The sequence below is a fragment of the Schistocerca serialis genome, chromosome 9, assembly GCF_023864345.2.
Source record: "Schistocerca serialis cubense isolate TAMUIC-IGC-003099 chromosome 9, iqSchSeri2.2, whole genome shotgun sequence".
NCBI classification, from domain to species: domain Eukaryota; kingdom Metazoa; phylum Arthropoda; class Insecta; order Orthoptera; family Acrididae; genus Schistocerca; species Schistocerca serialis.
Window position 1 is genome coordinate 248,653,894 of NC_064646.1, and position 15,235 is coordinate 248,669,128.

At 38.7% G+C, this 15,235-nt stretch overlaps 1 protein-coding gene across 1 annotated transcript in view; it reads left to right on the plus strand.

Moving 5' to 3' along the window:
• The window catches only part of LOC126418594 (carboxypeptidase D-like), a 261,509-nt gene that overhangs the window by 213,880 nt on the left and 32,394 nt on the right, over positions 1 to 15,235 (plus strand). Inside the window, exons 22-24 of the mRNA XM_050085427.1 lie at positions 94 to 248; positions 7,332 to 7,472; positions 13,938 to 14,091. Of these exons, the coding sequence (XP_049941384.1) occupies positions 94 to 248; positions 7,332 to 7,472; positions 13,938 to 14,091 (450 nt within the window). The remainder of the gene's footprint in view (positions 1 to 93; positions 249 to 7,331; positions 7,473 to 13,937; positions 14,092 to 15,235) is intronic.

A 15,235-nucleotide genomic window follows, 5' to 3' on the forward strand; every position in this document is an offset into this window, starting at 1 on the left:
TTTATAGATTCAAGGAAAATCGTTTTCTGAAATATAATGTCAGTTTCATGAGGTTTCAGTTTTCAAATAAAGATTTATATGTTTTCCTTGTAGGTGAACTGCCAAAACACATCCTGCAGCCTGAGACACATTTGCTGATGAAATGGTTGGAGAGTGTAAACCCAGCACTGGTGATCAACTTACGTGCTAGTTCAGTACATGTTTCTGTACCTTCTGCATCAGGAGAACTTTCTCCCTTGGATAAAAAGGTACGATTATGTTTTTTCTGCAGGATGAATTACATACCTTGTTCCATATAAATTTGCATCAGTAAAAGCCAACATACAGCTGTAACTGGATAACACATGAACCAGTTTGAAGGATTACTGTTTCACAGGTTCATATTTAAAAAGATTTAAGCCTATATGAAATTTCTTTTCACTATTTAAAGGAAATGCTGGTCTTGAAGTGGTACCTGCCTTAATTTTTGTTACGTATTTGAAGATAATAATCTAAACAAATTATAATATTTTAAAATAATCAATTAATACCAATTGGATGGGATACTGTACTCTTACAAATCTGGCCTCAGTGGACCTTCATGTAATTAATTGTACTTGAGAATATGTACACAGGTCTTCACAACAGTTTTAATTGTGTGTTGTAATTTATATTTATGTCCATGGCTCATGTGACCTGGAAAAATGTAACATCATATTGATATCGACTCACTGTAAAAAAGAAAGAAAGAAAGAAGGAAAGAAGAAGAAGAAGAAGTGTATCTTTTGTCTCATAATGGTACATGGAGGTATAACTCACAATATTGAAATTCTGTTACATGTAAATCTGAAGCATTTTGCCCCGTGAATGTAAGCACTCTTCTGACATTACAATTCTCTGGCACCAAGAGTCTGAGTTCAAATGAAAAGATCAGACAACTTGCAGAATGCAAACATGGCTCTCAGTTCACAGTGAGTAGCATCCATGAAATCTGATGGGCTTACAAAAGGGAATACGCAAGTAAAATTTGTTCATTTCATTTGATTTGTGTGTTCATTTGGCAGTAGTAAGGAACTGTACTGAACTTAGTGCAGTGCATATTGAGGGGAACAAAGAGGGTGACACTGTGTGTGTGGTTATTTCACAAATGTCCCAGGAAATAAAGTGTAACATCATATTCGAGCCGAGTGTTTTATTTTCAAACATAAAAATACAACAACCATGTTTTTGAAGAATAATGTATCATTTCAAGACATCACTTAGTAACATGCTCTACTTTTCTGGCTACTATTTAGTGTAGGTATGACTAATACAACATGAAAGTCACTTTATGGGTTGAACATAGTTTTGCATATGTGTTAAGATTAAAATATGCAGCCACCTAGATGTTTTGGCTTTGGAGTTTGTTTAGGATCCAAATAACTTGTTAAGAAGAACAAGTGCTGCAGATTATAGCTGATATAGTATTTTTATATAAGAAGCAGATGAAATAATTAAAATGAAACATTGTTTCAAATACAATAAAACTTGGTCATCCATTTTAATCATGCAATATGTATTCAGATACATAGTATAACAACAAAAACAATCAATTATTGACAAAATTATTTAACTGGATAGATAAAAAATCTACTCACCAAGTGGTGGCAGAGACTGTTGCAATTGGCAAGCTTTTGGAGCCAGTGGCTCTGTCTTCAGGCAGAAGGGTTGAAGGAAAAGGACTGAAGAGGTTTAGGAAAAGAGGTAGATTTTGGGAAAGTCACACAGAACCACTGGTCAGGAGAGACTTACTGTACGGGACCTTCTCATCCCGTATAGTAAGTCGCCCCTGACCCGCAGTTGTGGGTGATTTTCCTGAACTGTACCCCTTTTCCTAGACCTCTCCAGTCCTTTTACTTCATCCTTTTTTCTTCACCTTCAACTGTACTCCCTGAAGAGCAGGCTACTGGCTCCAAAAGCTTGCCAGTTACAACAGTCCTTTATCTGTGTGTTCTGCCGCAGCTTGGTGAGCAGATTTTTTATCTATCGAATTGAATAATTTTGTCAGATACGTAGTGTGATCTTCACCCAGTCCCCCTCTTTTTTAAGTAGTTTCTGTAATTAAATTATTCTGCTAACATCAAGTGAAATGAATGATTGAGAACTGTATTTTTATTAATTGATTCCATCAATTTCAAAGTTTCCTTAGCCCCAAGCTTTCGGAAATTGTTTCATTGTATTGCTTTTATTTGTAACAAGATTGCTCTTAGTTCAGGCTCCGCATTTGTAAATTAGGAGACTGGATTGTCTGAAGCTGTTTTGGGGTGTTGTACAGGAACTCTGTGTAGTATTTATAGTATTATGCTTAGCACCATTATCCTACTGGAAGATAAAATTGTTATCACCTAGGTAAAAACAAGTGACCAGCCCCATGACTTCACCCGAGTCGCACTATTTATCTTCTCTGGCATAATGATGAAAAATTATATACACGAACCTTCCTCATTGAGTAGTCTACCTATTAGCAAAAACCCTATCAAAATCCCAACAGCAGTTCCTGTGATCAGCCTTTAGATAGATACAGAAAAGTACAGTGGGGGACTTAATTTCTGTAATATGTATAGACTGCACAAGTCAGCATACAGTGTGTGGTAGAAGGTACTTCAGTCCAAACTTATATTTTCCCTGCCTTCTTACTTCTTGCTTTCAATAAATCATTAAGCCATGCTGTTCAGTATTCCTTATATTTCACAACACAGTTCAACTTATTATGCACTCCCATACAAGCACTGACTCACATCCATACCTTATGTTTTAAATTTCTGCAGCTCTTAAGATCATACAGAGCGAGGTGGCGCAGTGGCTAGCATTCGGGAGGACGATGGTTCAATCCTGCATCCGGCCATCCTGATTTAGGTTTTCCATGATTTCCCTAAATCGTTTCCAGGCAAATGCCGGGATGGTCCCCTTTGAAAGGGCATGGCCAACTTCCTTCCCCGTCCTTCCCTACTCCGATGAGACCGATGACCTCGCTGTCTGATCTCCTTCCCCAAACAACAACAACAACAACAACAACAGCTCTTAAGATTGAAGTTAAAAATATAAGTGAAATAAGTGAACTAAGATCTGATAGAAAAATTATATTGTTTCTTTAAGAGCTGAATAGATTTAGCTTAATGTTACTTGCTATTACTGGCCATATAGTAAAAACTTTTTTTTTTTTAAATTAATAAGTGACTAAGTATTGATAGCTTTTTAGTACCACTTTGAAGAAAGTTATATCATTGGATAAATCAAAGGGAGAGCAAATCCAATGCCCTCTGTGGAAAACAGTAAAAGATGTTTGCCTCTGAACACCTTGTTTTCATAGTAACTTTGGGCAGATGTTCCAGAAGAGGTATCAAATATGCAATTATTTAAAGCTGTATGTTGACTATGTGACTACCGCTCTTTGACTGCTTATTTTGAGCTTTCAGGCAATCACATTTTAGACTGTGATTGCTGGATGTATCCAACATGCGGTTCAACTCCTAATGAGTATTTCGTACAGTAATATTATGAGAGTGGTTTGGTAAGTCTGGCGAATTTCTGTGAAAGAATGGAATAATGCACTATGGCATCCAGTTGAGGTCACCACAAAGGAAACTATTGACAATATCCATGATGTGATAATGCAAGACCACCAAATGAAAATTCATGAGATTGTTGAGACTATAGGCATCTCAACTGAGTGAGAGCATAATATCCTGTATGGAGATTTGGCTACAAAGAGGATGTGTGAGAGTTGGGTACCGCAAATGCTCACAGCTGAACAGAAGTGCATTTCAGCACAATGTCTGGTAATCACAATCCGCAAGACCTTTTGTGACTGATTTGCGACTGTTGATGAAACCTGGATCCATCATTGCATACCAAAATAAAAACAGCAGTCAAAACGATGGCCAGTGGCTGGTGAAAGTGCATCAAAGAAGGCAAAGACCATTTTATCAGTTGGTAAGATTAGGGCTACTGTTTTCTAGGATTCTCAGGGAAAAACTGGAAAAAAGCTGAAGCATAACTGGACCCTATTATGCTTCATTATTGGATTATCTGAAACTTTGATTGGCTGAAAAAAGGCTAAGGTTAACATGCAAAAAAAGTGTTATTTCACCAGGATAATGCACTATCTCACTCATCAGCAATAACACCGGTGAAAATGTCTGAAATGGGCTTTGAATTGGTTCCTCTTCCACTCTATTCTCCAGATTTAGCTCCAAATGACTTCTCCCTGTTCTCTAACTTGAAACTTTGTCTTACTGGGAAGAAATTTTTGTCAAATGAGGAAGTGATAGTTGCAGTCACTGAAGGATCTCTGGACTAAGTGCGTATATCTCTGAGGAGAATATGGTGAGAAGTTAGGTGACATGTTTTAAAAAAAAAAAAAAATTCTTTCTTTTTTACCAAACTTATTGAACCACCCTCACATGTTCATTTGCTTACCCAGTCAAGAGAGGACAGCACAGGTTTTACACTTCTGTAGACCCCATTGTGAGACAAATACCAAATCCTAAGCTGGGGCCAAATATTTTTCTTCCTGTTTTGTGTAGATGATTGTTGGTGCATCCCATTATAAGTGAACATAATTTTAAATATAAATTACATAAGCCAATAAGGCATTTTTAATAGAGCTTCTTGAAATATCTGTATGACTTTTATATGTTTGCTACATATTTTAACAATTACGAAGCGTAATTAATGTTGCATGCAGCTGGGTCTCTTCTTGCTTCCTGTTGATGATAACTATAACTAGTAAACCCGATCCTCTTCGAGTGGTCTATGTGCATCAAACACTGATGATTGGCGAGTTATGTATGTAGCACATGGTTGCCACATTGTTAATAATGCTGATCGTCCCAAATCGCATTGGGGAAGGGGAAGGAGATAACTTCTAATCAAACTGCAAAAATTATCCATAGTACGCACAGCCCACAGTTATTTATTTTGCTATGTTCGAAGTTGAATCTACAGATGACAAACCAATTCATTACTGGTTTACAATACGACGCTACAATAAGTCGCAGGAGGCCGATTTGTTGCTATGTTCTGAGAATACTTCACACTTGCATTGCAGGTGCTGTGCCAAGTCTGTGGGCACAGTCGTTCACTAGCAGGGTTAGTTTGAAGTGATTACTATTGCATTATGGTCACAGAGTGAGATTCGGGTAGTGCTGCTGTACAACTTTGTGCATGGTTTAAACATAGACCAGTGCTTTGAAGAAATGACTCTTGCACTCAGTGGTTTGTGTCCACATCATACAACTATATTCAGGCGGTACAGAGAATTCCAGAGAGGAAATTTCACTCTGGAGGATGCTGAGACGATGGGAAGGTCATGGTCATCAGATGTGGAGGGAAACATAGATGCTGTGAGGAAAATGATAGACGAAGACAGGCGATTGACCTATAATCAGATAGTGAATACCTTAGGACAAAATGCACCAGCAATTTGTTCGATTCTGCATGATCATTTGCAAGTACAGAAACATTGTTGTCTCTGGGTACCACATAGACTGAGTGAACAGCAGATGGCATGGCATGTGACTTGGTGCCGAGAGATGTTAAAGAAGTTTTCTAAAGGACAATCTCAGTATGTGAATAACATCATGATAGGTGATGAGGCTTGGCTGTATTACTATGATGTGCCAACCTAAGACACAAAACAAAGTTTGAGTCTTTGAAGATGATGACACACTCTTAGCTGTCTGAAAATCCCAATCAGTAAAGAAGAAAATGATAACCGTTATTTTCAAATTGAGTGGAATTGTGGAGCATGCTGATTTGGACACACAGAAGACAGTCATAGCCAAGTGTTACACTGAGCAGTGTCTGCCCAAAGTCATCCAGTCTTCGAAGAGCCTGTGACTGAAGTCAGGAATGGAAACTTGGTTCTTACATCTTGGCAATGCTCCAGCTCACCACGCCAAAGCATGCACTGAATATTTGCAGGGTACAGCACTGAAACTTCTTGAGCAACCTTTTTTACAATCCATACCTTGCTCTGCGTGATGTTGCATTGTTCCCGCATGTGAAAATGGAGGTGAAAGGAGTGCTGTTTTCAAGGGATAAGGACCTCTTGAGGGCGTAGGATAATGAGTGTGCCTTATTCCCTACAGAAACTTGGGAGAACTGGTTTAGGGATTGGGGTTGGAGGATAGATAGGTGTATTCAGTATGGCAGAAATTACTTTGCAAAAAAAGTAAATAAGTAAAGCTGTATTGCATAACTTTCATAGTATCCTTTGTATATATAGTTTTACTGCTTTTTTAATCACCCTACAAAAATGATCGCACATACTGGAGTAAGGTACCATCATACAGCTTTCCTTCAAGGAAGCCATGTTGAGGCTGATTAAAAAGATAAGCATGGTTTTCCTGACTATAATTCTTGTTGTTTTTTATTTTAATTTTCCTTTTAATTTGGCCAAACTATAAGTGAAAGTTTAAATGCATCACATATTGTTCTAAGTACCTAAGCTCATTTGCATAGCATTCTGTTCATGCTTTCATCACTCAGCAATTTACATTCCATGATTAGACTTGAGCAGTGAATTTTGTCCATAGTTACATCTAAATAAAAGTTTGTTGCGAAATGCAAAAGAGCTTCTCAAGAGAAACCATGTTACTTTAATGGTTACATTACTGAAAGATCTGAAGTGGTCTACCCAGTCTGTATTTTACGTGATGTACTATTTTCATAAATGAATTTACCATTACTATTGATCAAAAATTCTGCATTCAAACTGCCAGATCAGACTAACTGTGTATGTGTTTGTTGATATAGACTTTTTCTCCTTCTGCAGCTTCTTCTGTGCTGGAAGGTAAAAAGGTCTCTCTCAACCAATAAATTATGTAGAGACCTCCTCCTTTAACATTCATATATTGACCGATTCCTTACAGTACTCAAGCAGCTAATACAATACTTTCTGACAAACAAGCTGTATCAATTACAATTTCATTTGATATTAATTGACATTCATTCCATTTCTGCTGTTCTTTTTGATTGTCACAGCAGTTCTTTTTCCACGATGAGCGCCATACCTCCAAGACAGGACCCGACAACATGGAATAGACTGCCCAAATGGCAGGTACTGCGAAATGTAGTAAGAGTGCTATTGTCTTCCCAACTTGCAGATACCCTGCATCCATCCACTCCAGAATAAATTCAAATAAAGAAAACAAACTTCTGAACAGCATACCACACTAGCTCATTAATTAAATAAAACTTTTACGGTGGCAATTCATTTGTTTCACAGATGCCACACAACACATCACTTCCCCTAGGTGATATGTTACACTACAGATTATTCATATTTTTCTGTAATTGTTTTTCAACAGGCTTTGCAAGATTTGGGTCTTCTGTATGCATCCAGAAATTCTGCAGCAGGCCATGCAAATTGCACTACAGGACCAAATGGAAACCCCACAAGTGCTGTTGTGACGGCAGCTGAGTGGAACCCTCAACCCGGTATGATGCAGGTAAGGTTTAATTGCCACCCTTGTAAACTCAAGTAAACACAATGAAAAATTGCAGCACCACAATAAGTTTACACAGTAATAAACAACATACAAACATGATATGGCTACTGGTACTAGTTTTCATGAGAAATCTGGAATGTATAAATTAAGATATGAATCCTACTGAAAGTCCTACATTAAGCAAACAGGTTGGACAGTTTAAGGCTATATTTGAAGAAACTGATATACTTCATCCTAAAAGTCTTAAGTCAAGAAGGAAGTTTTTCTTTTTCAGAAAAAAAGTTCTAATCGTACTGCAGATCTGCAATGCGGCATTGAAAGCAGCATCAGACAGTGGTAACTGCAAAGAGACAAATTATTTGGGTGTGTACAGTATCATGCTCTTGAAGTAATTTCAAACGCGTTTGTTAAGGAACAACATGAGAAATTTCTGCCTGTGAATGCTGAAATTTTAAAAATTAAGGCAGATGAAACTGCTCAAGTGTAAAAAATGAAAAATTTTAAGGCTGGCCACAACTGTATTAGTCTTTTTATGAAGCACAGAGTTTTTCATTTTGGAAGTGAGCTTCACTTTGCAGCAACTACTGAAAAATTATCAAGAAAACTTGTGGAATTTCAGTGCTTTGTAATGAGGTGGTGCACTGATAACCAATACTATCTTGGCCAGATAGGGGATGCTGATCAAACTTCCTTATATTTTGACATGCCGTCAGATTATACAGTTTAAAGTTAAATGACAGAAATACAAGGGCTGTTCAATGAAGAATGATCATAATTTTTTTACGGTCATAATTTCTCGCACTAAAATTTAATCTTATGATAGTCTGTTAGCTTAATGTGCAACAAACATGCCATAGTACTTTCGTTGTTGGGACTCCTGGTTCCCACCTGTTAGAGGCAGACAACGTCAGTATCACCTACCGCTGCAATGGGGTAACACGTGAAGAACAGTATGCGGCTTTGAAATTCTGCTTTTGTCTCAACAAATCTTCAGCTGAGGCCTATGCAATGTTACAGGAGACCTATGGAGAGTCTGTTCTTCCCTACAGAACAGCTCGAAGGTGGTTTAAAGAAGGGCGACAATCAATTTCAAAGGAAGGTGGACCCAGTGCTCCAGTTACTGTTCTTATGGAAGAAATCATGAACACTGTTGCTGTCATTGTGAGAGAGGATTAACGAATTACCTCAAGATCACTTTTTGAACTACTGAACATTTCATTGGATGCCACCCACACATTGTTGACAGAAAAATAACACATGACAGGTGTTTGTGTGCGATGGGTTCCAAAACTGTTGATTCCCAAATAAGAGGGCATTCGCATGCAGGTCCACTTGCAGTTAAAGTTGATGTTAGAGGAAGATCCAGAGTTTCTTTCAAATGTAATCACTGCTGATGAAACTTGGCTACATCATTTTGAGCCTGAGTGCAAACAGCAAAGCTCAGTGTGGAAATCTCCTTTGTCACCAACCTGCAAAAAAGCAAAAGTGGTTGCTTCTGCTGGGAAAGTTATGGTTATCTTATTCTTTGATACTCATGGAATGGCTTATCAGCATGTTGTACCTGCACACACATCAGTAACTGGAAAATACTACAGGGTTGACCTGAAAATATTGCAAGTCCATATCAGGCACAAAAGGCAATATTTCCTTGATGCAGGCTGGATGCTGCACCATGATAATGCGCAGCCATATATTGCCAATATTGTAGCTGGGCCGTATATTGCCAATGCTGTTGCTGAATATCTTGCAAAAATCAAAGTGAAGTGCATCCCTAACCTTCCCTATAGTCCGGATCGGATTTAGCCCCATGTGACTTTTGCCTATTCCATAACATGAAGAAACGCCTTCATGGGAGGCATTATCAATCGTCAGAAGCAGTGGTGAAGGCTGCAGAGGTGATTTTGAAGGACCTATCAAAAAATGGTTTCCAGCATGTGTTTGAAGACTGACAGAAATGCCGGGACAAGTGCCTCACATTCACAGGAGACTGCTTTGAGAAGGACCATCAAAATTATGAGGATGAGTAAAGGTATGTTGTCAAAAAAAAATTATGATCATTCTTTATTGAACAGCCCTCATAAACTACTACAATAAAAGTAAACAGAGCAACCATAATTCATGTATACAAATACAGGGTGTACATAAAGTCCAGGACACTTTCAGTTATTTATTGCACAAGAACTAAACATTGCACAGATATCATGCATATTGCATTTTGAAGAGAAACTCTGAAACATTTTTTTACAAACATTCGATATGTGAACCATGAGTGACCCAGCAGATGTCAATACAGTAATCAAATTCTTGCCATACCTGTCCCAGCATGGCGATGTTGACTGTGGCAGTTGCTTCCTGTATTCTCCGCGGAGCTCTGCTACATCACATGGTAGATCTCCAATGTGTCCTCACAGAAAAAAGTCACATGGAGTGAGAGCTGGTGACCGGGGAGGCCATTTCATGGAACAGCTGTCCCCTTCTGTAACACAGCTGATCCATCGATGTTGCAGCTCCATGTTCAGGTACCCATGAACTTCACGATGGAGCTGAAAGATGAACTGAGAGTCCAATTGCATTTGAGGCATCAACCATTGCTGCTACATGTCCAAGTAGGAATATCCAGTGACAGTGCTCCCAGCAGTGAAGAAGAATGGCCCTTACAGTTTTCGATGTGACAAGACACAAAAAACATTTACTTTTGGGGGATCACGCTCAAATTCAGTGCACTTGTGTGGATGCCTTGTACGCCAGATTCGACAGTTATGCCTGTTTGCTTTTCCATTAGTGTGAAAAGTGGTTTCATCGCTAAAAATTAAGTGCTCAACAATGCCGTCCCCATCCTTATTCAGTTGTTGCAACTGCGAACAGAACTCAAAATACTTGCCTTTGTCGTCGTCACTGAGCTTCTGCACTAGCTCCAATTTGAATGGTTTCATAGACAGCTTCTGTCGCAGTACTTTCCACACTGTCATTGGAGCCATTTCGAGTTCACTGGATGGACAACACACTGACTTCTTTGCCCTCCTTATTAATGTCTCTCGTACGTGCTCCACATTCACTTCACTCACACTGGGATGTCTGCTTCTCTTTGCCGGGCACAAGCAACCCGTTGTAATGAATTTTTTGTGCCAGTGGTGAATGGCTTTCCTTGCTGGTGGCTTCTTACCGTACTTGGTTCTAAACATCTGTTGAACAGCTGTAGCACACTTGTTTGATACACAGAAAGCTCACTCTGCACCTGAAGTCACCGTGTTTGCAACTAGCACTAACTATCGGCAAATTACCAAACTTTCAGGGTTTCTCTTCAAAATGACATATGTATGATATCTGTACAATGTTTGGTTCGTGTGCAATAAATAATTGAAAGTGTTCCCGGACTTTATGTACACCCTGTATTGTTTGAACAGCTCCATTTTCAAATGAAATGTGATTCCTTTAAACTTTAGATTATAATCAGCTCGATTAGTACACCTGTAAACAATACAAGCTGCATTTTTGATGAAACAACTACATCTTCACACAATCAAAGCATCCAACGTGGTCGAAACTGGGCATGGGCACATTAGAGTGACTTCACGGGGAAGTATCACCATGGTGAACCATGGATGTATGAATATGGTGAACATAATTTTTTGAGCTATGTAAGTTTGTGACATAATGACAACACCTTTCTTTTTTCACCTCCGTGATGTTTTACTGCCAGTGACAAGAGACGTTTCCTATGAATCTTGAAATCACGTATGCTCTTTGCCATAAGAATAATACAAATGTAAACATAATGCCATATATTCTTCTGTATTAGCTGTTATCTCATTTAATGCCTGTGCACCTAACAAACTCAAGTGAGACAACAGTCAATGCAGAAGAACACATCATGTAGTGTTTAATTTGTATTCTAATGCTGAATAGTGATACAGTAAGGGATGGAGCACAACGATTGATTTCTAGCATTGATTTTTAACTCTTCTATGACAATAAAATCATGTGGTTTTAAATGTTTGAAAGAGAAAATTGACTTACAGAGTAACTTCGTTTAAAGGTACCTTCACACTGAAAACAAGTCCATCAAACTTGGTTGACAACTGTTTTCAACTCGAAGTTTAACTTAGTATCCAAGTGTTGTCAATAGTTGTTTGGAGTCACGAGTCTGAACGACTAGTTGAGAGAAGTTTTGTCTCGAGGTTGTAGTTTATGGTCAGTGAGCAAAAACATGGCAGAGTTGTGTGACTTGCGCATGCGCATTTTCCGTGCCTTCTGCTGCATTTCTTTCTTCATCTGCTGTGTTTCTTTCGACAATGGCAACTCACAAATTGTCAACAGATCCAACAAGTCAGCCTTTTGTTAGAAACTGAAATGAGGAAACCTCTATAGGATCCTTCTGATTCTGCATATACAGACAGATATAAAAGGAAATATTTGTTGAAAGAAGTTTTGGATAAAATTGGAGTCCTTCTTGTGGAGTGTGAAAGGAAATGGACAAATATGAAAAACACAATACCATTGTGAGTATTGTAAAATGGCCAAATTAAAAGTGGGTCTGGCATAGCTGAGATCTACGTTCCAAAATGTATATTTTGAGAGCATTTGAATTATACGGAAGACGTGAACAAGCTAGGGGGAAAAATGTTTACAATCGTAAGTAAAATGTAATTCACTAGTGTAACTGAAGCTGTTGGAAATTTTGTAATTACAACTGTATTTTCACCTGATATTTATTTATTTCTCTTGTCGTATCATTTTGTCAACATCTGATGCAAAGTAGTTTGTAAATTAATGGCTTACATTGTTAATAACTAAAGCTATAAGAGGTTTGTTTGGCATTTGTCTTTTCACTTGTTATTTATTTATTCATATTTCTCTTGCCATTTCTCTTTACCAACATCCGAAACAAAATAGATTGCAAATTCATCCCTTTTCTTTGCGGTTCTTCCTGCGTTGCCTCCCTTTCTCTGAAGAAATTTATTTTGCTGAGACGTCCTCTGACTGTCATCCAAAACCCTGCCTGTTTCTGGATCTTCTACATAAAAACTTCCACTTTGTGAGTAAACTGTGGCACTTTCTTTATTTTTTCTAAGAAAACTGTGCATATACACAGTTGCAGAAGTCATTAATTTTGCTTTTTTCAGGCCTTAAGTGCATAGTTGTTCTAAGACACTGAAAAATTTCTTACAATATTCCAAAAAAATTCTCCACAATTCTTCTAGCACAAGATCTTCAGTAATGAAACATTCTGTCCTGGTTGGCTTTCTCTTGCCATCCTGCATGGGTTCTTCATGTACTCTGAAAGAGCAAAATCTTCACAGTCAGAATCCATTTCCATTGCTTTCCTGTAACAAAAAATAAAAATGCCGAACATGTGTTTACAAGAATTTGAAACTGTTTTCAACAGTTGTTATAAGTTTGCCAAACTTAAAACAGTTGTATGTTTTTGTTTGTTGGAGTTGGTTTTCAGTGTGAAGGTATCTTAAGCTTGACTGCTAAGCTTATGACTTGAACTCAACTACTGTAGCTATCTAATACGTACATCATGTGAGAATGAACCAACTTTGTTTTGATTTTGAAGAACTGGCCTACAACTTCCCTGCCCCCCCCCTCCCCCCTTAGTCTTGAGTCTCATTTTTTGGATGCACATTAGATTCAGATACTTTTTTTTCTGGAATATGAAGTGTTGTGTCTCAGGTGTGGCTTAGATTCGGGTAAATATGGTAGCTTCTTTATTTTCCTTCCAAAAGCCAGAAAAAAAATTGTTTGTCAAAATTTATAATTACAAATTAACTCCTCCTCCCTCCTCCTCCTCTTCCTCTAGGTTTCCAACCAAAATACAGTTCTGTGGCTTGGGCTCCAACTGACTCCCTGGAGCCAGAAATAAACACTGAAATGCTCAACACTTGAAGACCTGTATTCCAATTCAGAAGCCTACTTCTCACCATTACACTGTCTTTCCTGATAGCATGTTGACAAGAGCTTGTCCGTCAGTATCATAGCAGCACAGAACATTTTACTATTATTCCGCATGCTGTGCGGACTGCACACAAACACCAGTGATGAAGCAACAGTCCTGCCCCCCTACCGCCCTCCCTGTGTGTGTGTGTGTGTGTGTGTGTGTGTGTGTGTGTGTGTGTGTGTGTGTGTTCGCACGCATTTCATATTTTTGTTTATTGTGCACACTTTTCCAGTTCTTTATTGGTTATTTGGGTCACTCTGGCGAAATTTCGGCCAACCAAGCACTGTTGTTGCTGCAGGTAACCACTTCACTTGGTTGGACTATACAATGACTTCAGTATTTTTTTTACACAGCGCAATTTTCGAGGAGTGAGAGGGGAAAAAATGCAATACAAATTGTTGCATTTAGTATAAATTGCCATACATCTGTGCTAGAAAAAGTATCTGTTGATATGTTGTAAGTAACAATGCTGCTTGTAATGCATATTACTTTGAATAATGCAGAATTTGACATTAATGTTGCAGGAATATAGTTGGCGAAATGCTGGTGTGACACAGATGGATGTGTACATTGATTGTTATCGTAAGCCACATGTATCACGGCTACCTGGTATCTGGGATGAAAATCGTGCAGGATTACTGGCCCTGCTGTCTGCTCCACTCATATCTGGACTGTCTGGTATATTTTGTTTCTTTTAAAATATGGAACATGTTCTTGCTGAGAAACTCTTGTTACAGGTAGTGCAGCATATGTTTAGAGAATCTTGTGGTAGGTAAACAGGCCACTGATTATTGAAGGTATCAAGTCATTGCAGCGATAGTAGTGTTAATTTTCTTTTATTTCATGTCTATTGTCACTAACTTGTAGGTCTTCAGACTACCGGTTTTGGTCAGCGATGACCATCTTCAGATCTGTTTTATGGTCATTGCTGCCTGAAACTGGTAGTCTGAGGACCTACAAGTTTGTGACCATAGACGTGAAATAAAATAAATTTACTCTAGATTTTCAGATCACTGTTCCATTCGCAACCATGTTGCAGCTCGTGAAAATAGTGTTATTTACAAGTCAAAAACATAAAATGTTTAATAATGTAAATTTAAGCATAAAATCACATGTTGTGTTTTAACTTTGCAAATACTTTAGCAGCATAGGAGACCACTCGCCAAAAAGTGTCATTGCATCATGCGTCATCATAAGAGATACACAGAAAAGAAAGAATACTTTCTACGTAGTGCTGACTGGGTGCATAATCCCAGGATTGCAATGCGGCAAGTGGGCGAAGGTGGGGTGGGCGTTTTTGTCAGGTGAATTGGGTACGGGGGGGGGGGGGGGGGGCAGGAAGAGTGGTTGGGGGGTGGGTAGCTAGTAGCTTGGAGGCAGGCAAGAGTTTATTGGTTAGGAATGCATGTGGTAGGGGTGGAAGCTGCATAGCCTAGGCATGTGGGTATTGGTGTCAGAGCTAGCCCAAATAGACCCATCAGGATCCATGCAGGACAGCATCCCTTTCCCCAGTTAAAACCCAGTCCCACAACCTGTTCCTCAAATGCTGCTTATTCTATGAAAACCACAGCCCTCCAATGTCATAACCATAAAAATTCCAATTTTTGTATCCATCCCCTCCTTTCATAATGACTTCCACCTTTTCACATACCACTAAACCTGGTTGTACAGAAACACACCTCCATGACTTAGGCTTCCCAAAATACCTCTGCTCTCTCTCTTTAAGACAATATTGCTATGCATTCCTAATCACATACACCCTATCTGTAAAACTGAAACCATTGCCGTATGACACCCGGAAGAGCTTTGCAGACACCACCTC